Source organism: Kogia breviceps, chromosome 14 (genome assembly GCF_026419965.1).
Source record: "Kogia breviceps isolate mKogBre1 chromosome 14, mKogBre1 haplotype 1, whole genome shotgun sequence".
Taxonomy (NCBI): Eukaryota; Metazoa; Chordata; class Mammalia; order Artiodactyla; family Physeteridae; genus Kogia; species Kogia breviceps.
Window position 1 is genome coordinate 87,568,693 of NC_081323.1, and position 24,077 is coordinate 87,592,769.

Genomic DNA, 24,077 nt, shown 5'->3' on the forward strand with positions numbered 1-24,077 from the left:
TGAGGGACCCCAGAGTCACAGCCTCTGGGAGTTAGGGGGTTCCCCAGAGACTGCGCCATCCTCTTGGGGCTGTCGCACCTCGCGGGGACGCGAGGCGGGGGCGGAGGGGCGAGCGAGAGCTACAGGTACGCTCTGGGGCTGGCCACGCGGGCAGGGTCCGTCCCCCCACCCCCCCGGCGTCCCAGCCCCCGCCGCGGGGGACAGCGGGGCTCCGTCCAACAGGCAGTCTTCTCGCAGGAGAAACTACGGGAGGAGGGGGCCCGGGGAGCAAAGAAGCAAGGCCTCCACCCCTCCCCCAGGGCTCCCTTCCGGCAGCGAGGCTGGGAGGGGTCGGCCCCGCGCGGACTCAGGCGATTGGCCCGGAGCCCCCCCCGCCCCGCCCGCCGCCAGCTGCTCGGGATTTGGCGTCGGCGGCTCCGGGCTCGGCTCCAGCTCGGCTCCGCGCGCCGCCGGCCGCCCCAGCCACGCGGCCGCCGACCTGCTGCTCCGGCCCCGCGGCCTCTTCAAGTTGCCGCGGTCGGAGTCCCGGGCTGGAGGCCGATGGAACCGCCGCGATGTTCGCCCCGCGGCTCCTGGATTTCCAGAAGACGAAGTACGCGAGGTGAGCGGGGGTGGGGAGCGCGGGCGGCGGGTCCGGCTCCCCCCCGCCGCCCCGAGAATTCAGGGTGATACATGGACCCTGGCCCCGGCCGGAAGAAACCGGACGCGAGACGTCGTGGTCTTTGTGAGTCTCCGCGCGCAGCTCTGCGCCCTGGACCCGGGAGGAGCGCGGGCTCCCCGCGCCTCGGACTTAGCGTGGTGCCCTGGGGCGAGTCGCTTCACCTCTCTGAGCCTCAATTTCCAGGTCTCTAAGGCGGGGATAATGAGAGTCGCCACCCCTGGGGTCCCCGCGAGGATTAAGTGAGATGATCCCTTGAAAGCACTTTGCACGGGCTCAATCGCTATTCGGCGCTTTTGTTAACGATAAAAGGTTTTGGCCCGCACCGCCCCGGCGAACCCCCGACCACCCCTGTCCCCCGCATCACCTCTGACCGCCCTCATAGCAAGCAGGAGGAATGGGTATGGAAACTGAGGTGCAGGACCAGGACCTATACATCTTGGTCTTTTCATAGTGTGAAGTCTGTGGTCCCACCTGAACCTCAGTTTCTTCTTCTAAAGTGATTTCAGATTGCCGAGTGGAAGCCAAGGTCTTGTCGCTTTGATTCCCAATTAAGGGGCTGGGGGGAGGGGAGGGAATATTAAGTTCCTCTAAGATGTTGGCTGGGTGGGCTTGCCTGAAAGCTGGATGGAAACCCTTTTCTAGGATTGCCCCTTCGCCCCTAGGAGTCTTGGGGGAGGACCCACTGCTCTGGGTGTGCAGCCTTAGGCGTCGGCCTCCTGCCTGGGGGAGGACGCCTTCGCCTTCTCTTACCCTCCGGCCAGGCCTCCTGCCTCCGTGGGTGGAGTGGGCAGGTGGTGAGTTGAGCTGGGTTGGTATCCTTTTTGCTGTCACACCTACACAGCTCATTGCCTCCTGGCAATTGCTGAGGGTCCCTGGTCCCATGAAGTCTCCACAAGTTGCTGTCAGCTGGAGCACAGCTTGACCCCAGAGGCCAGGCTGAGCTCGGCTTCAGGGTGGGAAAGTGGGGAGGTAGGACTGGGTCCTTTCCCTCTCAGTCTCATCTCTGTTTTCTCTGGGGGGGGGCGTTGTGTCTCCTTCATGAATTTGGGGCGTCCCGCTGGAAAGGAGTTGTTCGTGGCTACCTGTAAGGGAGGGAGGGAAAGGTACACAGGGTGCTTGTGGGTCCTTGTAATTCTTAACTTGGGAAGAAAAATAAACGGGGTTCGACGCGTCCTAGAAGGCAGCGAGGTCTCCCGTCTCCTGGGAGAGCCCCACGTGGCGCCACCTCACTGCGAGGAAGCTGGGGAGTGTAGCCACCTGTCTGTCTGCCCCCAGCGGCGTCCAGGTCCAGAACAGCACCTGGCTCCTGAGCAGTTACCAATCAGAATCCGTTGCATAATGCTGGCTGTGTGACTTTGGATGAGCGAATTAACCTCTGAAGACATAGGTGCCCTCTTTCGCTTAATGCAATGTGACCTCAAACGCGGGCCATTGTAAAATAACATTATGGTTATAAATGTAACACATGCTCCTTGGAGAAAAGTTTTTAAATCATGGGAAGTAAGTATAAAGATGAAAGCAAAAGACCTTTAATCCCATGGTCTGGAGATCGTCACTGCTAAATGTGTTGACTTCTCTTCCAGTCTTTTTCTGTAGATACTCTATAGCTAGCGTTGTATGTTCTAATTTTTAAAAATTGACCTGCCATCAACCTGTCTCCTTTTGTCTTTCATGATTGCTTGCAACCTCAGCTTAAAGGGGGCTTTTGCTTTTTTTTTTTTTTTTTCCGCGGGATGCGGGCCTCTCACTGCCGTGGCCCCTCCCGCTGCGGAGCGCAGGCTCTGGACGCGCAGGCTCAGCGGCCACGGCTCACGGGCCCAGCCGCTCCGCGGCACATGGGATCCTCCCGGACCGGGGCTCGAACCCGCGTCCCCTGCATCGGCAGGCGGACTCTCAGCCACTGCGTCACCAGGGAAGCCCGGGGCTTTTGCTTAATATTCCGTCTCGTCATCACACCCTGCTTTAGTTTATTATTTCCCACTCCGGGACACTCAGGTTGCTTTCTGGGTTCCGTTCTGTGCACAGCACTGCAGGAGCATCTCTGCAGCGCATACCTGATCCATTGTCAGTTCTGGGTGTTGGCCTGGTGCCGTGGGTCGCCAGGTCCACGTGAGGCTCACCCACGGCCAAGACTGCAATGACTTGGTTGGGGACCTGCCCTCTCCGCCCCCCAGAGCAGTTCCTGCCATGGTGTTTGGAGTTGCTCCTAAGGCCAAAGATCGGGTCCCACTCCTTCCATGGTGGGGTCCTTGGGAAATATAGAAGGAGCCAGGAGCCTGTGCTGTGATTCCGCCCTCCTCTTTGTTGGCTTCTCTTGTGCAGGGGACTTTTCCCCCGAGCCTTGCTTTCCTCCTTGTAAGCGAGGTTAACAGGTGGGGGTGATGGCAGTGGCCCTGGGGAGGCCTTCTGTAGGTTTAGTCCCCGTCCTACTATCTGAGGTCCCTTCACGGCCACTTAGGACCAGCCCTGCTCCAGCCGGGACCCTGAAATTCCGAAGGTCACCGGTTTCGTAAAACGTTTGCGGTTCTTGAGGTGATTAAGATAAGGTACGTGAAGCACGTGGCGAGATACTTGGTCTCCAGCTGGTGCTCCAGAGCGGTGGCTGCTTATGTCATAGTTATTGTCACCCGGTCTGCCTCTTTCCAGAGAGGATTCGAGGCAGTTTGTAGCTAGCACGTTTTCTCAAGATCCATATGGGGCTGTCGGAGAAACCCTTCCATCTTGGCAGAGCTTTCTCTGACGTCAGCAGGTGTCTGCATGGCTGGAGGAGGGGTGGGAGGGGAGATGGGGCTCATGGGCGCTTCTGCCTTGCTGGCCTCCCTGGGACACGGCGGCCCAGGGCTTCGTGGAGGAGGGGGAGATAGGTGACCCACACCTCCTGTACGTCGTCTCCTCTGATGCGTGGCCGCCTGGGAGTGGCTGCGGTTTCTAGTCCTGTCTGGCTTGCCCGAGGCCGTAGAGCAGTTGGTAGGACTCACACCTGGGCATGTCTGGGCCCTGGGGAAGAATCATCACCCGCAGCTGCAGGGTACGCGTCTCCCACGCCCAGTCTCTCCTCCCCACTGGACGCGGGGATTAGAATTCCGAGGCCTCCCTGCTGCCTGCACCCCTGCCGGGACTGGAGGGGCTCCGGCTGAGAACACCCCCTGTCCGTGCGCCCGGCCTCCTTCGTTCATTCACTGACGGCCCCTCCCCACACGCAGTCGGGCCAGAGCAGTGTCCCCGCGGAAGCCCACCTGCCGTATGTCTGGTTATTTCAAGTAAAAAATCAAGCTAACGAGCTTCCCAACAAAATGGGTTCTGTCCTCCTTCCGACAACTGTATTTCTGTGGTGACAGCGCTGAGCGCCGTAAAAGCGGTGGCCGCCGTCTGATTGAAGGCTGGCCAGCAGCAAAGACAGCTGAGGGGGCTTCCCTGGCGGCCCAGTGGTTAGGGCTCCGCGCTTCTGCTGCAGGGGCCACGGGTTCGGTCCCTGGTCAGGGAACTAACATCCCACATGCTGCGTGGCGAGGCCAAAAGAAAAAAAAAAAGAAGATAGAAAGGCAGCTGAGCGTAGTTAATTTTTACACGCGTCTGTGGCATTCGTTGCTGGGCAGCCTTGCTTGGATGAGTAATTAAGACATACATAGTTTATTAATTATTATGTATGTCATATGATTTATTTGATTGACTTCATTGCAGCAAAATCATTATTTATAGTCAAGATTTTCACTTATATTTGGGTTCTTTTAACAGTAACAATCTAAAGGTGTTCTGTCTGGGACTGTAGCCCTTGCCACCTGTAGCTGTTTAAAAGTAAATCTGAGACCTTCCCTGGAGATCCAGTGGTTAAGACTCTGCGCTCCCAATGCAGGCGGCATGGGTTTGATCCCTGGTCGGGGAATTAAGAGCCCATATGCCATACGGCCAAAAAAAAAAAAAAAAAAAGGTAAATCTAATAAAATAAAATTAAAAAGCTAGTTCCTCAGTCACACCAGCCACATTTCAAGTTCTCTGTAGTCACATGTATGGGACAGCACAGACATTTAACATTTCCATCACTGCAGACATTTCTCCGCAAGAGCACTAACGGATTCAAATGAAAAATGTAATTAAAAAACCCCCACAGGGCTTCCCTGGTGGCGCAGTGGTTGAGAATCCGCCTGCCGATGCAGGAGACACGGGTTCGTGCCCCGGTCCGGGAAGATCCCACATGCCGCGGAGCAACTAAGCCCGTGAGCCATGGCCGCTGAGCCTGTGCGTCCGGAGCCTGTGCTCCGCAACGGGAGAGGCCACAACAGTGAGAGGCCCGCATACCGCAAAAAAAAAAAACAAAAAACAAAAAACAAAAAACAAAAAAAAAAACCACCACAAATGTAAATTAAAGCAAGTGTCAGGAACTGAAAAAAGTTAAATCATTTTTAATTCTAAAATATTCAAACACTTCTATTAAATTGAAAAGGCAAAATACAAATTAAGATAATAAGTATAACATTTTAAAGTCAAACAGTATTTAAGTAAAGCTGAAATATTTTATTTGATTTTTTGGAAAATGTAATTGAAACCTATCATGAAAATGAAACTGCTCACATCTGGAGTTCAATGTCCACCTCGCTGCCAACATAAAGAATAGGTAGAAAAAGAAAAAAAAAAGAATAGGTAGAGAGCAGGTTTACGATTGCCAAGGGGTTGGGGGGAGGGAGAGGGATGGACTGAGAACTGGGGGTTGGTAGATGCAAACTATCAACATTTAGAATGGGTGACCAGCGAGGTCCTACTGTAGAGCACACGGGGCTGTATCCAGTGTCCTGGGCTAAACCATCATGGAAAAGGATATGAAAAAAAAGAATGTCCATATGTGTAAAACTGAGTCACTTTGCTGTACAGCAGAGACCGGCACACATTGTAAGTCAACTGCACCGTACTTCAATTAAAAAAAAAAAAGAACAGGAATTATGTCTTATGCAAGTTTCCTCTAGTCCTGCACATATACAAGTTCAGGAGTGATGTGAATTCCTTAATATTTCGCACGTTTCTCAGCTGCCACGTGCACGTAGTGGGAATTCCAAGGCAATTCATGAGCGTCTTTGAAACCTGGAAATGAAACAGGAAGAGAAACAAATCGATGCTTGAGGTTGCTGGACTGTGACTCTTTCTAGGGCATCAGCCTATGGCGTTCGTGCTGTCTTCAGAGCGGGGCTTTCGCGGACGAATGACAGTCGTCCCGTACCCGCGGGGGCGGGGATCCGGGAGCCGATTTCGTTCCAGGACTCCCGCGAATGCTGGGATGTCCGCGGATGCTCAGGTCTCTTGCAGGTGTTCCTCCGTATTCGCGGGTTCTGCGTCCTCGGATTCAATCAGCAGCGGATCACGCAGTAGTTTCCATCCCAGGTTGGTGGAGTCCCTGGGATGTGAAACCCACGGATGGGGAGAATGACTGCAGTTTGTCTTTTCTCTTACCCAAGGCTGCCCGCTGCTCACGTCTTCTGGTGGCACCGTCTGCCGGTGCCAGCAATGGCGTCACCCGCAAACCTTCACAGCATTTGGATGCGGTCAGTTTAAAAAAAATTATGGTAAAATATGCACAATGTAAAATTTACTATTTTGACCATTTTTCAGCGTACGCTTCGGTGGCATGAAGTACCCTCACCTTGTTGTGCAGCCGTCACCGCCATCCGTCTCCAGGAGTTTTTCATCTTCACAGACCGAGACTCTGTCCCCGTTAAACACTAACCGCCCCGTCCCCCTCCTCCGGCCCTTGGCACACACGCTTCTACTTTCTGTCCCGATGGATATGATTACTCTAGGGACCTTGTAGGAGTGGAGTCCTACAGTGCTTGTCCTTTTTCTGTCTGGCTCCTTTCACTCAGCATAATGTCTTCAAGGTTCGTCCATGTTGGAGCAAGTGTCAGAATTTCCTTCCTCTTTAAAAAAAATTAATTTTATTGAAGTATTTTTGATTTACAATGTTGTGTTATTTTCTGCTGTACAGCACAGTGATTCAGTTATACATATATATATATATTATACATACACACACATTCTTTTTCATATTCTTTTCCGTTATAGTTTATCACAGGACCTTGAATATAGTTCCGTGTGCTCGACAGTAGGACCTTGTTGTTTATCCATTCTATGTATACTAGTTTGCATCTGCTAATCCCAAACTCCCAGTCCATCCCTCCCCCACCTACTCTCCCCCTTGGCAACCCCAAGTCTGTTCTCTGTGTCTGTGAGTCTGTTCCTGTTTTGTAGATATGTTCACTTGTGTCATATTTTAGATTCCACATATGAGCGATATCATATTGTAAATGATAGGGTCTTTCTCTCTCTTTTCTCTTACTTCACTTAGTATGATCATCTCTAGGTCCATCCATGGTGCTGCAAATGGCGTTATTTCATTCTTTTTAATGGCTGAGTAATATTCCATTGTATGTATGTGCCATATCTTTATCCATTCATCTGTCAATGGCCATTTAGGTTGCTTCCGTGTCTTGGCTATTGTAAATAGTGCTGCTGTGAACATAGGGGTGCATGTGTCTCTTTGAATTATAGTTTTGTCCAGATACGCCAAGGAGTGGGATTGCTGGATCATATGGTAACTGTGTTTTTACTTTTTTGAGGAACCTCCATGCTGTTTTCCACGGTGGCTGCGCCAACTTACATTCCCACCCACAGTGCAGGAGGGTTCTCTTTTTTTCCGTGTCCTCTCCAGCATTTGTTATTTGTAGACTTTTTAATGGTGGCCATTCTGACCAGTGTGAGGTGATACCTCATTGTAGTACCTTCCTTTTTAAGGCTGAATGATGTTCCATTGTATGGATTTGCCCCCACCTTTTGTTCCACGGACACAGGACAGGAGATGTGAAGCAGTACTTGCCTGGTCCTGCCCGTGTTATTCACAAAGTGAACGTCCAGGGTGACAGCTCACACTGCCAGCGATGAGTGCCGGATCCCCCATGACCAAGGTGCTCAAAGTCTCCTTAACAAATTAGCCTGCGTTTGTGGGAGCAGGACCTCTAAACCCTGATTCACGCATACTCCACAGATCCATAACATTGGCATCAGTTAGCGCTTGTTAGAAATGCAGAATCTTGGGCTCCACCCAGACCTATGGAATCAGAATCTTTATTTTCATAAGATCCTTCAGTGATTCATGTGTGCATGAAAGTTGGAGAAGTAATGGATCTAAAGGGACAGGCTTAGGGACAGAGTCCCTCTTGTTTAAGGGTAGTACTGCCTGAACATTAATAGGATTAATAGTGTAGGATACATAGCACACCTACTGTCATCCTTCCCTTGTGCCCAGGGCAGACATCACTAATCGATCATGGGATTCAAAATCATTCTTCCCATTGAGCAGAGGGAGCCTCTGATGCCTCAACCCGGGACTCCTGGCCAACGGAGACGCAAATCAAGAACATGGCCAGGTAGGTGCAATAAGAAGTGTGGATCGAGATTTGGGTGGACTAATTCGCAGTGTCCCAGACTGCCTCTCTGCCACTAATTTTTTCTTGTTAATTGCCAGCCCAATAATGACATCCACCATTTCCTGAGCATTTGGTATGTTCCAGGCTTTGCTCTAGATGCCGTGTGCATTGATTCTAATCCATTCTGTACCCTGCCAGATAAGTGTTATTGGCCCCATGTTACAGATGAGGCTGACAGGGAGGCTGGTCTGATGGCAGGTGAGAGGGACAGCCAGCTCTAAACTCAGATCTGTCTGACCTCCAGTCTGAGCTTTTGCCGATTCCTCCCTGCAGGGAACCCAGCCCTCCCTGCAAGGACCCCCATGCTGTCAGAGCTCCCAGGCTGAGGTCCAGACCTCTTCAGACCCCTCCCTGGCAGTCCCGGGGGTCCGTAGCCAGATGAGTGGAAGGGCCACTGGAGTTGACCGCGGAGTGCTGGCTCAGCTCACAGAAAGTCTGAGTGTGGACAGTGCTCACCGTGACTAAGCGAAGTCGTTTCTTAAACAGCAGGGCACCTGAGCTTGTTACAGAGTTGAGTGCGTTTAGGGCTGCAAGGGAGCCGGAGCCGGAGGCCAGGTGCCCCCATAGATGCCTCAGGGGCTCCCTGGGTGTTTACCCCGCTCTCCGCCTTCACCATCTCCCTTCCTCACCCTTGTCTCTGTTGGTTTCCTTTGCCTCACAGTTTCTGCTTTCTCGTAACCTCAGTCCCTTCACCTCTGTTGCTTGCTGTCTCCATCCTCCCCCACATTTGAATTGCTCCCTTGGCTGTGTCCCCACGAACCTGGGGCAGAGGAGAGAGCAGGTGTGTCCTCTCCACGTTCCCCGGGAGTGGGTGGCACATAGTAAATACGGTAAGTCCCTTGCGGAAGACTGAGTCCCGTTCCGAGAGTGTGTTCGTAAGTCCAGTTTGTTCATAAGTCCAACGGAGGGAGCCTAGGTACCCAACTAACAATCGGCTACATAGTACCGTACTGTAATAGGTTTATAATACTTTTCCCACAGATAGTACATAAAAAAACAAACACAAAAAATAAAGAAAACTTAAAAAAATATTTATTTCTTTGGTTGTGCTGGGCCTTAGTTGCAGCAGGCGGGCTCCTTAGTTGTGGCATGGAGACCCTTAGTTGCGGCATGCATGTGGGATCTAGTTTCCTGAGCAGGGATCGAACCCAGGCCCCCTGCATTGGGAGCGCGGGGTCTTATCCACTGCGCCACCAGGAAAGTCCCAAGAGAACATTTTTAATCTTACAGCACAGTACCTTGAAAAGTACAGTAGTTCAGCACAGCAGCTGGCACACAGGGGCTGGCATCGCGGGAACAGGCAAGGAGGGTTACTGACTGGAGGAGGGGGAGGAGGTGGGCGATGGTAGAGCCGAAGGGTCGTCAGCAACGGGAGACGGAGGGCGAGCTGCAATTTCACTCACGCCTGCCGTTGATGGCACAGGTTCTGGTTCCTTGCTGGAGTCAATTCTATCTACCCCCTTGAAAAAACGATCCAGTGATGTCTGGGTAGTAGCACATTCGCATCTTTGGAAGCTCGCAGCTCGAAGGTTCGTGTGTAGGGGACTTACTGTACTTGAGGACTGGAAAGTAGAATTTCACCGCGGGTGACTTCTGTTGTTGGACCACCCGGGTCTGCCGCGGGGCCCCTCCCCTTAATGGCTGTGTGATCTCGGGCATGTTACATGGCCTCTCTGTGCCTTGGCTTCCTCTTCTAAAAGACGGGAAATAATAGTAGTACTAATCTCACAGGGTTGACTGAGTCTCCGAGCTTCCGTTTCCTCATCTGTAAAATGGACAAGATAATTGACCCTTATCAGAGAGTTGCTGGAGAACGAGATGCCGAGCATGGCAAGTTCTTGGCCCAGAGCCCAGCATGGACTGAGTGTTCTGGCGGTGTATCGTTCGTCTGGGCTGGTCACTTCGTTTCCCTGGGACTCGGGTCCTCCATCGCTGCAGGAGGGGTGGCCCAGGTGCATACGCTTATCAGGGTGTGGGGTGTGTCCCTCTGGCCGCAGAATGGACCGTGAACAACTCTGAAAGCAGCAGAGTCATTAGGGTTACACTAAGAGAATGACTCGTCTTGGGACCAGGTCCCTGCACCTTCAGTCCTGCCTTTCTGGGAAGCAGGAGCTGCGAGATGGCGAATGTCAGACCCGCGGGGTGGGGTCTGCCCTCGAGCTCCCTTCTTCCACCCGGTGATGAAGTTCCCGCTCCTCCCCAAATGTCCAGCTGAAGGAGTCACCAAGGGCACAAGGGCATCTGGGCTGGGGTTGTCTGGAAGTCGCCGCGGCTCTGCCACGGGGGCGGATCTCACCGACCAGAAGGCGGGAGCGCTGGAGGCCAAGAGGGGGGCTTGGAGGGGTCAGGAGCCCTGGGGTTGTGTGGCTCTGATTTCACTAATTACCGCGTGGGTGGAAGTCTGTATTGGAGGCAGGAGAGGGAGGGGAGGGAGGTTGGCTCTGTAGTGTGGGGCTGGGCCACGGTCAGGACACCGGGAACGCGTTCCCCGCCCTTGCCGAGGACACCTGGCTGCGCCACGTAGAAATCTGCTTCATTTGTTCGTGGATTAAGCAGTAGTTGCCGCGCGTGCTGTGGTGTGCTGGGCGCTGTCCTGGGTGCTGGGGATACAGGGCTGACCCTGTCCTCGCGGAGCTCACATTCTGGTGTGAGAAACAGACAGCAGACGGATGGCTGTATGATAGCATTTCAGGTGGGGACGTGGCCAGGAGAGGGTGTGAGGGGCAGGGTCGGGTGACGCGGGGATAATGATGCTTCCCTCATAGGATTGCTTGGAGGAAATGCATGTAAACTGGCACACGCTGGGTGCGGATTAAATGACAGGTTGGTACAGCGGGATTGGGGTGCTAGCAGCTGGGCTGGGCTCCCAGGGGAGCTGTCCTTTCAGCACCAGCAGATCTCGGTTTATTGCCCTATGCCTGGACTGCAAGCCTAAGCTGACAGATGTGCAGGGAGACTCAGGAAGTGACAGTTGTCCAGAAACCCCACTCCAGCAGCAGCGCAGACACACACCTTCAGATTCATCCAGACGCAGCCCCCACCCCTCCAGGTCTGTCCTAAGTCCCCGTCTCAAGCAGGGGAGAGTCGGGCAGGTCCCGTGTCGTTGATCACCTTTCCCCAGCCAGGCTGCCAGCTGCTTGGAGCAGGCGTGGGCTGGGCGCTGTTCGGGCCCCCCGTGTCCCCCGAGGGGCCAGCGTGTTCTGGCATGTGGTGGGCATGCCTGACGCGTGCACTGGTTGGGCGCCCACAGTTGGTTAGGTGGTTCACTGATTCACTCAGAAACCTTGTTGAGGGACTTCCCTGGTGGCTCAGTGGTTAAGAATCCACCTGCAAATGCAGGGGAAATGGGTTCGAGCCCTGGTCCGGGAAGATCCCACGTGCCGCGGAGCAGCTAAGTCCGTGAGCCACGACTACTGAGCCCGCGCTCTAGAGCCCGCGAGCCACAACTGCTGAGCCCATGTGCTGCAACTACTGAAGCCCGCGTGCCTAGAGCCCGTGCTTTGCAACAAGAGAAGCCACCGCAGTGAGAAGCCCTCACACTGCAACGAAGAGCAGCCCCCGCTCACGGCAACTAGCTTGCCCCCTCCCCTCCAGAAGCTCATGGTTTAGGGGAGGACAGAGTCTGCTAATAATATGTGAACAAGTGCATAATTGAGATATTGATAAATACGCTGGAAATGTAGGTATGGTTTCTGCTTGATTGCCTGGGTAAGAAAGGGTTTGAGGGCGACTTTGGGACTTTCAGTTATAAGTAACAGAAGCCTCAGTTTGAACTGGCTCAAAGCAAAGAGTGAGAGAAGGAGAAAGAGGAGGAAAAGGCAGCAGGGGAGTGAAAAGAAGGGAAAAAAGGTTGGTTCTCAGAAATGAAGAGTATGTGGGTTCAGGTACAGCTGGATCCAGGGTCTCAAAGACGACCGGGCTGTCTCTCTCCATCTCTAGGCTCCGTTTCCTCGGGTGGCCCCATTCTCTGGACTGCCCACAGTGCTTAGGAATGGAGAGTTTCCTGCGGGACCCTTCGGGATGACCGTAGCCCTGGAATTGAGTCTTCTTGTCCTGGCTTGGATTTCATGCCCATTCTCGGACCTGTTGCTGAGGTCAGGGGAAAGACTGTGCCAGATCTAGGTCACAGCCCCTCTTTTGGAGCTTGGAGATGAGGAGTCAGGCATGACTTGGGGTCGAGGTGGGGTGCAGCTCCACCTGAACCTGATGGAGTGAGAGCAGGGAAAGGATGGCTCCAGACGAAAGTGGGGCCATTGACTGCCTGAAGGATAGATGCTAGACAGGCAGAAGCCACCCGTACCCACCGTAGGACAGGAGAGGCTGCAGAGAGGTTGGGGTGTTTGGGTGGACCCTTCAGAATGAATAGGAGTTCTCCAGGGAGGCAGAGGAGGTGATGGAGGGGGAGGCCATTCCTGGAAGAGGGCAGAGCATGGAGGGGGAGATTCAGGGACACCAGGGGAGAGTCGGTGAGGCTGGCCCTCAGGCCATGTGTTGGGGAGGATGCCAGCTCTGGTCCCCAAGGGCCCTGGGGTGCGCCCAGCAGCTGGCCTTTCTCCAGTGGGCTCCGTGGCACCGTCGAGGCTGATTTATGCTGAGAGTGTCATGACTTGGGTTCCGGAAGGGGAAGAACTCAAGGGAGGGAGACTACTTCAGAGGCTGCCGTGGCGATAAAAGCGGGGAGCTTCCTGGGATTCCCAAGGGACTGGGCTGCCGGAGCTTACTGGGGAGGGCTGCTCGTCTCGTTTCCTGGCTACAGGCGGGTTACTCGCCCATAGGCCCCTTTACGCCTAAGGCTTGAGTGCGTCTTTCCTCAGTCCCAGGTACTCTCCTGCGGAATGAGGTTAAAAAATGAAATCTAACCTTAAGGGCATTCTTCCCGTTTAAAATTTGTTTATTTATTTTATTTTTGGCTGCACTGGGTCTGGTCTTCATTGCTGCACGCGGGCTTTCTCTAGTTGCGGCGAGCAGGGGCTACTCTTCGTTGCGGTGCACGGGCTTCTCACTGTGGTGGCTTCTCTTGTTGCGGAGCGTGGGCTCTAGGCGCGCGGGCTTCAGTAGTTGTGGCACGCAGGCTCAGTAGTTGTGGCACGCAGGCTCAGTAGTTGTGGCACGCCGGCTCAGTAACTGTGGCGCACGGGCCTAGTTGCTCCGCGGCATGTGGGATCTTCCCGGACCAGGGTTCGAACCTGTGTCCCCTGCATGGGCAGGCGGATTCTTAACCACTGCGCCACCAGGGAGGTCCCGGGAAGGGCATTCTGATACAGGCTGTAACATGAATGAACCTTGAGGACATTATGCTAGTGGGCATAATAAACAAAATGCGGTTACTGCCTCTGCTAATAAGCTAATAAGCAAAAGGACAAATCTTGTGTGATTCCATTTACATGAGGTCCCTGGAGTCAATTTCATGGAGACGGAAAGTAGAAGGCTGGGTGCCCGGGGCTGGGGGAGGGGGCGGGGGAGTCAGAGTTTAATGGGTACAGAGCCTCAGTTGGGGAAGATGGAAAGGTCTGGAGATGGAATGTGGTGACGTTTGCACAGCAGTGTGAACGTGCTTAATGCCACAAAAAGACACCCTGAAAAATGGTTAAAATGGTAAATTTTATGTTATGAGTATTTTACCACAATTAGAAAATTCATGAAAAATAAAAGCTAGTTGACAATGGTGGGCTTGGGGCTTCCCTGGTGGCGCAGTGGTTAAGAACCCGCCTGCCGATGCAGGGGACACGGGTTCGAGCCCTGGTCCGGGAAGATCCCACATGCCGCGGAGCAACTGAGCCCGTGCGCCACAACTACCGAGCCTGCGCTCTAGAGCCCGCGAGCCACAACTGCTGAGCCCACGTGCCACAACTACTGAAGCCCGTGCGCCTGGAGCCCGTGCTGCACAACAAGAGAAGCCACCGCAATGAGAAGCCCGCGCACCGCAACGAAGAGCAGCCCCCGCTCGCCGCAACTAGAGGAAGCCCGCGCGCGGCAACGAAGACCCAACGCAGCCAGAAATAAATAAATAAAAAAGAAAATGGTGACATAAGCGGGTCATTTATTAAGTGTGAGAGGAAACAAAAATATAAAGGAACATTAGCGTTGATGCAGTCTTATTGAATAAGTGTGCTGCAGACTTTACCAGTCTCCGTATCCCTGTTTCAGTGGCCGCTTGCCGGTAGCAGGATGACGGACCGACCTGTCACTGTGGTGTTTTAACCTTGACCCCTGGTTCAGTCGGCATCCACCGCGTTGCTCTCTGTAAAGTTACCGTTTCTTCTGGGGATGAAAATCATTGCGGGGAGGGGAGTGTTTTGAGATCAGGCACATATTGCATTCCTCCTATTGTGAAAACTTCCATTGGGAAAGTAGAGAGGCTATAGTGTGATGTACCCCATAGCCTAACAGTGACTAACAATTTCTAATCGACAGTTACGACCGTTTTGCCAACACCTGCTTCATCTCTTTGCTTTTTCTCTGCCGATAGTCGAAGGCAGATTGCAGATGATGTGTCAGTCCACGTCTCTGACTGGTGAGGGTTAATTCTTCCGTCGCCACCAGACCCCAGCGCACCTGACGACATGGGCGAAACTTCCTAGCGCCGTCGGGCGCTTGACACGTGGCTGTCGCGTGGCTGAGGAACCGAACTGTACGTTTTAGTTAGTTTTAGCGAGTTTCCGCTGACTTAGCCGCGTATGGCCCGTCACTGCCGGAGGACCGCGCGCAGCTGCAGAGCTTATCACGCGCAGGATCGACGAGCTTGGCAGGAGAGGCGAGAAACTTCGCGTTGCATCTCCCCGGCAGGCAGGAGACATCGGACTGTCCCATTTCTGGTGATGCTGAGGTTGGTCTTGGGCCCAAGAAAGCGATGCTGGGTACCCCGGATTCGCACCCCCCCCCCACCCAGCCTTCTCCGCACCCGTTGGATGCCCTTGTCTGAATCAGTGCTCTCACTAGTGGTTACAGTTTTGTGATTTTCAGGAGCCGCTCTCAAGGAAAAAGATCCTCACCCCAAGCACCTCTGCACTTGGTGTACCAAAGCGGTGGGATGTTCATTATTGTCTAAGACAAAGCCAAGGGGTTCATTTCTCACAAGGAAAGGCCTTGGGGGAAGGAATGGATCGGTCCCTGTTCGTAGTGGAGATACTCTTAGGATGTGTGGGTGGTATTTGCTCCAGAAAGGTGTAGGTCTCTGGGGGAATCCGTTTCTCCCTGAAGGCAGCTGCCTTGCTCAGGAGTTGGTGTCTGAATCCTGGTCACGGGAGATGGAGTTGGGCTGGGAACCAGCTCTGGGGGACCCCAGGGCCCTCTGCCTTGGAATTTGGCTCAGACCTGCCCCGTGATGGCACCCTGGATGCTTGGCCGTGGGCAGGGCTCGGCTATGCCAGGCTGTGTGTGACACTGTGTCGGCGGGGATGGGACATTCCCAGGCCTCTTGCACGTTCCACGAGCCCTCGAGCGGCCCCTCCTCTCACGGGGAACAGTGCTAGCGTGGAGAAAATGATTTCCTGGGCGAGGATCCGCCATTCCAGTCTGCCCTGTCGTGCCGGCCGCGGGCCGATGGAACGGTCTCTGGAGTTAGAGCTGCTTTGGGCTCCTTTTGCCGTGCGCCACGGGCTGAAGGTCCCTTGGGAGTGGTGGGGCTGGGTAGGGGAGGTATTTGCTGAGTTTCTTACAGTTCCTCCTGGTGGATTCGAGGTTCGGGGCGTGTCTCCTAGAAGGCGTGTTCTGGGTGTGGCCCCTGCAGGACGAGGAAGGTTGGGGAAAGCTGCAGACGTGAGATGTGGTGGTGGGGGGGGCCGCGGCACCCCCGGTTTAGGGGATCGTGGGTGGACGGGGCAGTGGCCTGTCCCTTTCCGAGGCGGTGGAAGCCAGCGGGTGTGAGTGAGCCTTGCAAACTGTGAAGTGCTATTCAGATAAGCCTCCTGGGCTTGGCAGCAGCCTCAGCGGGGACGGCGATCGTTCAGGAGCCACACTGTTTCTTGCCCGGAGCACTTGTGGCTGGTACCTTCGGGGTTACCTTCGGGGTTTTACTCTTAGCTGCCGAGAATCTGCCTTCGTGTGGGTTTGCCCAGAATCAGGCCCGGGGGCAAGGATGCAAGGACAAGGGGTGTATCTGGGAGCTGACCCTAGACGCAGCCAGAGGAGAGCGCGCGGCTGAGAACGGGGAAAGGCATGCAGCCGCTGAAGGGTTTGTAAGAAGCGGGTTGCACTGGAGGCACTCGGAGCTTAATTAAATCTGCTTGGGAGACGGTGGGGGACATGGCTTGGAGTCGCCTCGGCTGAGGGCAGAGGAGCGGGGGCACCCGTCAGCTCCTCCCCGAGTCACTGGTGGAGGCTGATTTCTCGGAGCGCTAGCTCCCAGGCTCCTGCAGCTGCAGCACGAACCCCCCAGGTCAGAGCTCTCGGGCTTGGGGTCTGCACGCTGGCGAGGGGGATGGGAATTCAGAGCATTGAGGTAGTGGGTCGAGCACCAGGCTTGCATCGGCCCCTGGTTACAAAGATTGTGGAGATGGAGCCCCCCCAAACCCCCGCCCCCCCCCCCAGGCTTCTGGTTCAGAAGGTCTGGGTTCCCGTGGCATCTCCTCGTCTTGTTATCTTCTGGGAGCTTCCGGTGAGGCAGGGAGGATGGGGCGGTCCCTGCTTCGGAGGCGTGGACCCTCATTATGCCAGAGGGGAAGAGATTCCCCAGGGAGCCCCGGGGAGGGTGCGGGGCTCAGGGTGTCTGGCCTCAGCTGTGTTGGGTCAGTACCACCAGGCACACACCTCCAGGGGGCGCCGTTCACGTGGAATACTGCGTGTCCTCTGCTCCCGGTCTGCCAGAGACCCTGGCCCTTTCCCCTCCTTCCTCAGCTTCCCCTCCTGTCTCCCCCCCCCCCCCGAGATTTTGATCTCACAACGATTCTGAGCTGGCCCCCGCCCACGGACTGTGTCTCCCCGACTCTGTTTCCCAAAGACGGAGCCAAGATGCTGTCTGCCATCCAGGAGGAGCTGTGAATTCATGAATGGACACAAAGAAGTATAGCCCGGGACCAAGCTGGAGAAAGGGAGAGGCTCAGAGGTCCGGGGCCAGCTCTGCCCTGGGCTGCCCTTGCCTCTGTGGGACAGACAGACCCCCCCTTTGTCTCCTGGACAAATCTCTTTAGTCCTCTGTCCTGGGGATTCAGGGCTGCCGCTACCCGGCACTGGCCCAGCCCGGAAGGGGCGGCCGCAGCAGTTTTCCTGAGCCTGGGCTCATCTGGGAGAGCAGGCCTGCTTCTCTCTGGGGGCTGTGCACCCCAGCCTGGCCCAGGCCAGAAGGGCAGGGAGAAATTGCAGAAGCTCTAAGCGTGGGCCTGGCTGCTCCAGACTGCAAGCCGGGGGGCAGGACGGGAGAGGAGCATCTGGGGTGCGCGCGCCGTGCAGGGAGGCCCAGGTGGTCAGCAAGCTCAGGCCCTGCCCGGGGCTGCCCGTAGGGGCCCCAGGGGGTGGTGTAGGAAGCACACCTTTTACAGACCCCTCCCAGACCTGGCTGGACCTGGGGTCCATCTTTTCATCTTTTATCCAAGTGTAATTACAGGAAAGCGTGCGCCTTTCCACTTCGGCGGGAGAACTGAGCACACCCCTGGCGCCAGTAGCCACGGCAAATGACTCAGTGTCACAAGTTGCCGGGAGCCCCGTCACGCCCCCTGGCCACTGCCTCCCCGCTTCCAAGGGTAGCCTCTGTCCTGGCTTTTATCCGCAAAGACTCCTGGTCGGTTCTTGACGTTTATATAAGTGGAATCAGAGGGCCGGTGCCGTTTGGCACCACGACGGCAGCGCGCCCTTGTCTCTGAGCGCAGGGCGCTCGCTGCGTCTCTCTGCGGTCTGGTTCCGCGTGGGACCCTCCGCGGTGCGTTTCCATCCTGCCCTGGACGGGCAGTTGGGGGGTTACCGGAACTCTCTTTGGGACCAGCCTCTCCCCTCTCCCAACTCGAATGCCGTAGGTTGGAGAGCGTCTGGTCTCGAATATTGATTTCAGACATAGACCTGCATATTTAAAACATTTTGTTTTATAGATTTTAACAAAATTATTGAAGTAGTAGATGAACGTCGTAGCCAGTCAAGCAGCACAGAAATAGAAAGAAAAGAAAGAACATTTCCCCCCTTCTCCCAGGCTCTCCAGTGGGGTTTCCATTCATACCTCCTGCTTTTCTAAAGCGGCAAACTGGCCCTGCCCCTGGAATCGTGTGATCTTGGGCGGCCAGGGTCCTGGCTGGATTAACCCATGTCTCTGGAGTCTGTCTATTCCCCAAATTCTGCAGGTTTTAAAAGACTGGAACTGTTCCCACTTGTTACCTCGAGTCTAAAGAACTTAGTAAATGCTCGGAGATGGTGGCTTGCCGAGCATCAGCTGTTGCGTGCAGGCTGTGCATTGGGTCCAGGAAGATGAAGCAGAATCGGGGCCAGTCCCCCGGCTTTTGCAGTCTCGGGGCCGAGGCAGACCCAGAGCGCCCAAATATGTATAATTGTGCTACAGTAGGGGTCGCACAGGCAGCTGTGGGAGTCCAAAGGGGAGAGCCACTCTCTCTGCCTAGGAATGCTCCAGGGAGAGAAAAGAGGGAAGGAGATGCCAAACAGGCAACTTAAGCAGTGGCGTTGTGGTGAGAGAAGGCAGTTTACAACCCAGTCTGGATGGGGTGTGAAGGTAGGGATCAAGGAAGAATTTTCAGGGGAAGAAGGGCTTTTTGACCTGGGCTCTGAAGGCTGAATAGGAGTTTGCCACCTAGAGAAGAGGGAAAGGGGCTTTTAAGCAGAAGGAACGATGTGTGGAAGGCCCAGAGGCATGATGACTGTGGGCCACAGCGAGAGCTTTCCTGGGGTGAGGAGAAACTGAAGGGAGTGCGTCAGGGATAGGAAACAAAGGAAGCAGATCCCCCCTGGAACACAGGGTCTTTTAGCCCATGCAGAAGCTGCCTGGCATTTCTGTTCTTGGCCTTGGCACAGGTGTTTTTGCTCTGGGTCCGCCAAGGCTTTGCCTTGGTCATTGGGATCTGGGAGTCTTGGTGTGGACTGTTCAGCGTGGGAGGGATTGACAAAGCCAGCGTTCAGGGGGACTGGGGGTCACGGATAACTTGTGGCCAGGGCTGCTCTGACCACTGGCCAGTGAGGTGTGGGTTTCAGGAGCTGGGAAAGGGCTCTGTCCCTTCTCTTCCTTCGCCTCCAGCTCCACAGCCAGTCCTCCATCCTGGGGAGGATGATCAGATACTTTACACTATAATGTGAAAGACTGATGGCAGAACCTTTCCCATCAGAACCATGGACAGGGCTGCAAAGGGGAAGTGAGTGGACGGTCTCAACAGGGAGTCAGAAGGTCTGCGTTGCCATCTCAGCTGCACCACTTCTAACTTGTGGCTGCACTTCTCTGAATCCCTGTATAAAATGACAAGTATCATCTCGGCTCTGCTCTGTTTACAGCGTCCTTGTGAGGCTCCAACAGGAGGGGGAGTGAAAGCATTTGGGTAACTCTTACACCAGGGATGGCTGCCTCTCGCCTGCCTGGTGCCCGTGGCAGACATGACTAATCCATCATCTAGATTCGTTCGCAGAATCCTTTTAGCACAGCACTCCAGGCAACCTCTTATCAGTGGACCAGAATTGCCGTGTGAGTTGAAGCCCGTTTGCTGCCCCTGCTCAGCCCGGTGTTCGTTTTGTGGTCCCTGGGGTCCAGGGACATTCCCGTTGTGAAGCACCTGGCACCATCTGGGGGGGGGGCCCATCATCCCCTCCCTGCTGGGCTCTGCCCCCCAGCCCGCTGCTTCTCAGGCTTGCCTGTGCACTGGAATCGCGTGGGAAGTTTAAAAAATACCAATTCCTGGACACCACTCCCCACACCGTGATTCTAATTGTCAGGGATGTGGCCTGGCATTGGGATTTTTCAGATCTCCCTGGTGATTCTTTTTAAAATAAATTTATTTATTTATTTATTCATATTTGGCTGCGTTGGGTCTTTGTTGCTGCGGGCGGGTTTTCTCTAGTTGCGGCGAGCGGGGGCTACTCTTCGGTGCGGTGCGTGGGCTTCTCACTGCAGCGGCTTCTCTTGTTGCGGAGCACGGGCTCTAGGCGCGCGGGCTTCAGTCGTTGTGGCGCGTGGGCTCAGTAGTTGCGGTTCACGGGCTCTAGAGCGCGGGCTCAGTATTTGTGGCGCACGGGCTTAGTTGCCCCGCGGCATGTGGGATCTTCCCGGACCGGGGCTCGAACTCGTGTCCCCTGCATCGGCAGGCGGGCTGTTAACCACTGCGCCACCAGGGAGGTCCCTCCCCAGTGATTATGTGCGGTAATGTGTGCTCTGGCCCCTTTCTCCAACCTGCTAGGTGCTGATGTCGCTGTTGTCCTGGGCAGCACAGGATTCTGGGGAGAGGGTGACGATGGCACAACCCGAGACTCAGCTCGTGTCACTTTTTTGCTGGCATGTTAACAGAGGGTCTTCGTATGCACATGGCTTTGCCTGTGGCCTGATGTGGGGTTTTTTTTGGTAAACTATCCATAACGTAGAACTTACTCTTTAACCATTTTTAAGTGTACAGATCAGTGGGATTAAGCACATTCACATAGTTGTGCAAACATCACCACCGTCATCTCCAGAACGTTTTCTTTTTCCCAAACTAAAGCTCTGTCCCCATTAAACACTAACACCCCCGCCCCCTCTCCCAGCCCCTGGCAACTGCCACGCTACTTCCTGTCTCGATGAATCTAACTCCTCCAGGGACCTCGTTCGTACACGTGGAATCCTACAGTGTCTGTCTTTCTGTGACGGGCTTATTTCGCTCAGCGTCATGTCCTCAAGGCCCATCCATGTCACAGTAGGTGTCAGAACTGCCTTTCTTTTTAAGGCTGAGTCATATCCCCTGGTGTGGATGGACCACATTCTGTCTATGTGCTCAGCTGTCAACGGACACTTGGGTGACTTCCACCTTTTGGCTGCTATGCTTAATGCTGCTCTGAAAATGGGCGAGCAAGTATCACTTCAAATCTCTGCTTCCAGTTCTTTTTTGGGTGTAGAACCGGGAGTGGAACTGCTGGTCATTCTGTGTTCAGTTTTCTGAGGAACCTCCATACTGGTTTCCACAGCAGCTGCACCATTTTACATTCCTATCCGCAGTGCACAGGGCTCCCCGCTTCTCCACACCCTCACCAACGTGTGTTTTCTGTTCATTTCTTTTTAAATAATAGCCACCCTGATGGGTGTGAAGTGATGAGGCCTGATTTTTAAAGCAAAGCTTCTTCTTTCCTTCCTTAGACATGTCATAGCATCCCTTCCAGAGGTGATGGAGGAGGCAGAGACGAATCAACATGTACAAGTGCCTACTGTGCGTGGGGCATTTTGCACGTCATGTCTTCTCCTCTGCGAGGCAGCTGTTGGTATCTCCCTGGAGCCCAGGTCTCAAGCTCGGACAATCCCGGCCTGAAATCCTGGCTCCATCCTTTCCTAGCTGTCATGTGCTGGGCAGGTGATTTGATTTTTCAGGACCTCAGTTTTGTCAGCTGTAAAATGGGTTCAGTAATAGGATGGAGGATTTATAGTAACAGAATCATCAGTTTCGGTCATGTGCCAACATGTGCTGAGTGCTGTGCACAGATTAACCCATTTCATCCTTTTAGAGTCCCCCTGGGTGGAGGCTGATAACGTCCCCATTGCTCAGATAAGAAAACTGAGGCCCCCAAAGCTTGAGTAACTTGTCCCTGGACACGCGGCTGGTAAGGAATGGAGCTGGATTGAAGGAGTGCGGACTGGGAGGGTCTTGAAGTGCGTGCCAGAAAAAGCCGAGAAGGGACTTTTAAGGGTGTTTCTGGTGTGGAGTCAGCAAAAAAGGAGAGGGGTAGAGAAAGCTTCCACCTTCTTGGAGAACTCGTAACAATCGGTAACAGAATGTTGGCAGAAATATGGACCGTAAAGGCCAGCGTGGCGTGATCTCAGGTGGAAACGAGGAGCATGTTATCGGACAATGGAGAGAATATCCTTGGTATAGAGCAGCCGAGAGCTTGCCTGAGTTGTGTTCATGTTCTGGGGAAGGTGAGACTTGTCCGTGGTGGGACTGGACGATGCGTTGAGAAGCTTCCCTAAGCCCGGTGCCGATGGAGCGGCTTGGTCCTCCCAGCCGCTTACAGTGAGATGCGGGAGGAGAGAAATGAATCGAAGAAGGAATTGTTAAGCGAAAAGGAACCGGAATGTGAAGATTTGGAGAATTCTCAGCCTATCTGTAGCGTAAAAAACGAGCAGGTGTTCAGAAGGGAACATCACGGGTGTGGCCCACAGACCGTTCGTAAGGAGATGAGGGCTGATGCCAGGACCTCGGGCCAAATCAGCCTCCCTCTGAAGCCCGGAGCAGAAACGGAATCTTCCCAGCCGGGAGCAAAGGAATGGAGGAGAGCTGCACACACGTGCTACTTCCCTGGAAAAACGGAAGGATGACGATGAAGGCAGTTTCTAGATCTCAGGGCGGGGCCGGCCGCTCCTGTTTCAAAGGGTGGGGCCCTGCCCAGTGTCTCAGAGGCGGGCTGACCTGCTGGGCTGTGGAGGTTATGCTGTCACCCCAGGGGGCCTGGAGGGCAGGGCATCGGATCAAAGAGGACTATTCTTGAGCCTTACGATCTCAAGGAACTTGCCTTGCTACGTTTTGGACTTCACTGGGACCCGTCACCCCTTCCTTCTTTTCGATATATTTTCTCTTTTTTTGGAATGGGAACGTCTGTATGTCTGTCCTGTGCCTGTCCTACCATTGTATTTTGGAAGCACATAATTTATTTGGTTTCCCAGGCTCACAGCTGGAGAGGAATTTTGCCTCAGAATAAATCGTACCTTGAATCTCAGGCATGTCTGATTTAGACGGTCTTTAGGTGAGACTTTGAATTTGGGACTTTAGAGGTAATACTGGATTGAGTTGAGACTTTTGGGCTTCTTGGGATGGAATGAATGCATTTTACATTCAAGAAGTTCATAAATTTGAGGGACCAGTGGTGGCATGCTGTGGACAGAATGTCTGTGTTTCCCTAAAATCCGTATGTTGAAGTCCCCACCCCCAATGTGGTATTTGGAAGTGGGGCCTTTGGGAAGTAATTAGGGTTAGATCAGGTCATGAGGGTGGGACCCTCATGATGGGATTAGTGCCCTTACAGGAAGAGGAAGAGACATCAGAGCTATCTTTGCACTTTGTGAGGACACAGCAACAAGGCGGCCGTCTGCACCAGACACCGAATCTGCTGGCACCTCGATCTTGGACTTCTGAGCCTCCAGAACTCTTAGAAATAAATGTATCTTATTTGAGCCACCCAATCTATGGTATTTTGTTACAGCACCCCAAATGACGGACACCTCCACTCATCTCGCCAATCTCCCATCCTCCACCCATCCTTCCACCCCTCCCAGCATCCCCCACCCCTGATCCATCCATCCATCCATCCTTCCTTGCCTCCTTCCTTCCATCCATCCATCCATCCATCCAACTATCGACTTATTTGTCTAGAAAGCTATTTGCCTGCCTTCTCTCTACTTACCTACCCCACCTACCCATCCATCTAGCGGCACCATCAATACATTGGAGGCATATTGGAAAGTATGGCTGTTGTCCTGTGGGCGATGGGAGAGTCGATGAAAAAGCTTAAATTGATCATGAAAAGCAGAAAATAAAGTCATATTATTTTCTGCTTTTCATGATCAGTTAAGGAATTTCAGGGCTTCCCTGGTGGCACAGTGGTTGAGAGTCTGCCCGCCGATGCGGGGGACACGGGTTCGTGCCCCGGTCCGGGAAGATCCCACGTGCCGCGGAGCGGCTGGGCCCGTGACCCATGGCCGCTGAGCCTGCGCGTCCGGAGCCTGTGCTCCGCAACAGGAGAGGCCACAACAGTGAGAGGCCCGCGTACTACAAAAAAAAAGAAATTTCAAATCGTGGGATCTCTAAAACCGAGGTACATCAATGATGTCTTCAGGGAGTTATGGGCATAAGCTT

The 24,077-nt window shown here is 54.2% G+C and overlaps 1 protein-coding gene across 10 annotated transcripts in view; it reads left to right on the top strand.

Moving 5' to 3' along the window:
- Positions 1–285: 285 nt before the first annotated feature.
- The window catches only part of LOC131740922 (monocyte to macrophage differentiation factor 2), a 141,837-nt gene continuing 118,045 nt past the window's right edge, over positions 286–24,077 (top strand). For 4 of the 10 annotated variants that reach the window (XM_067012604.1, XM_067012601.1, XM_067012603.1 and 1 more), the window contains exon 1: positions 286–601. In XM_067012604.1, the coding sequence (XP_066868705.1) occupies positions 555–601 (47 nt within the window). In that variant the 5' untranslated portion in view covers positions 286–554. Of the gene's footprint in view, positions 602–8,003; positions 8,071–24,077 lie in introns of those variants that run through there. The other 6 variants (XR_010836426.1, XR_010836425.1, XM_059037356.2 and 3 more) reach the window with 5 other exon arrangements.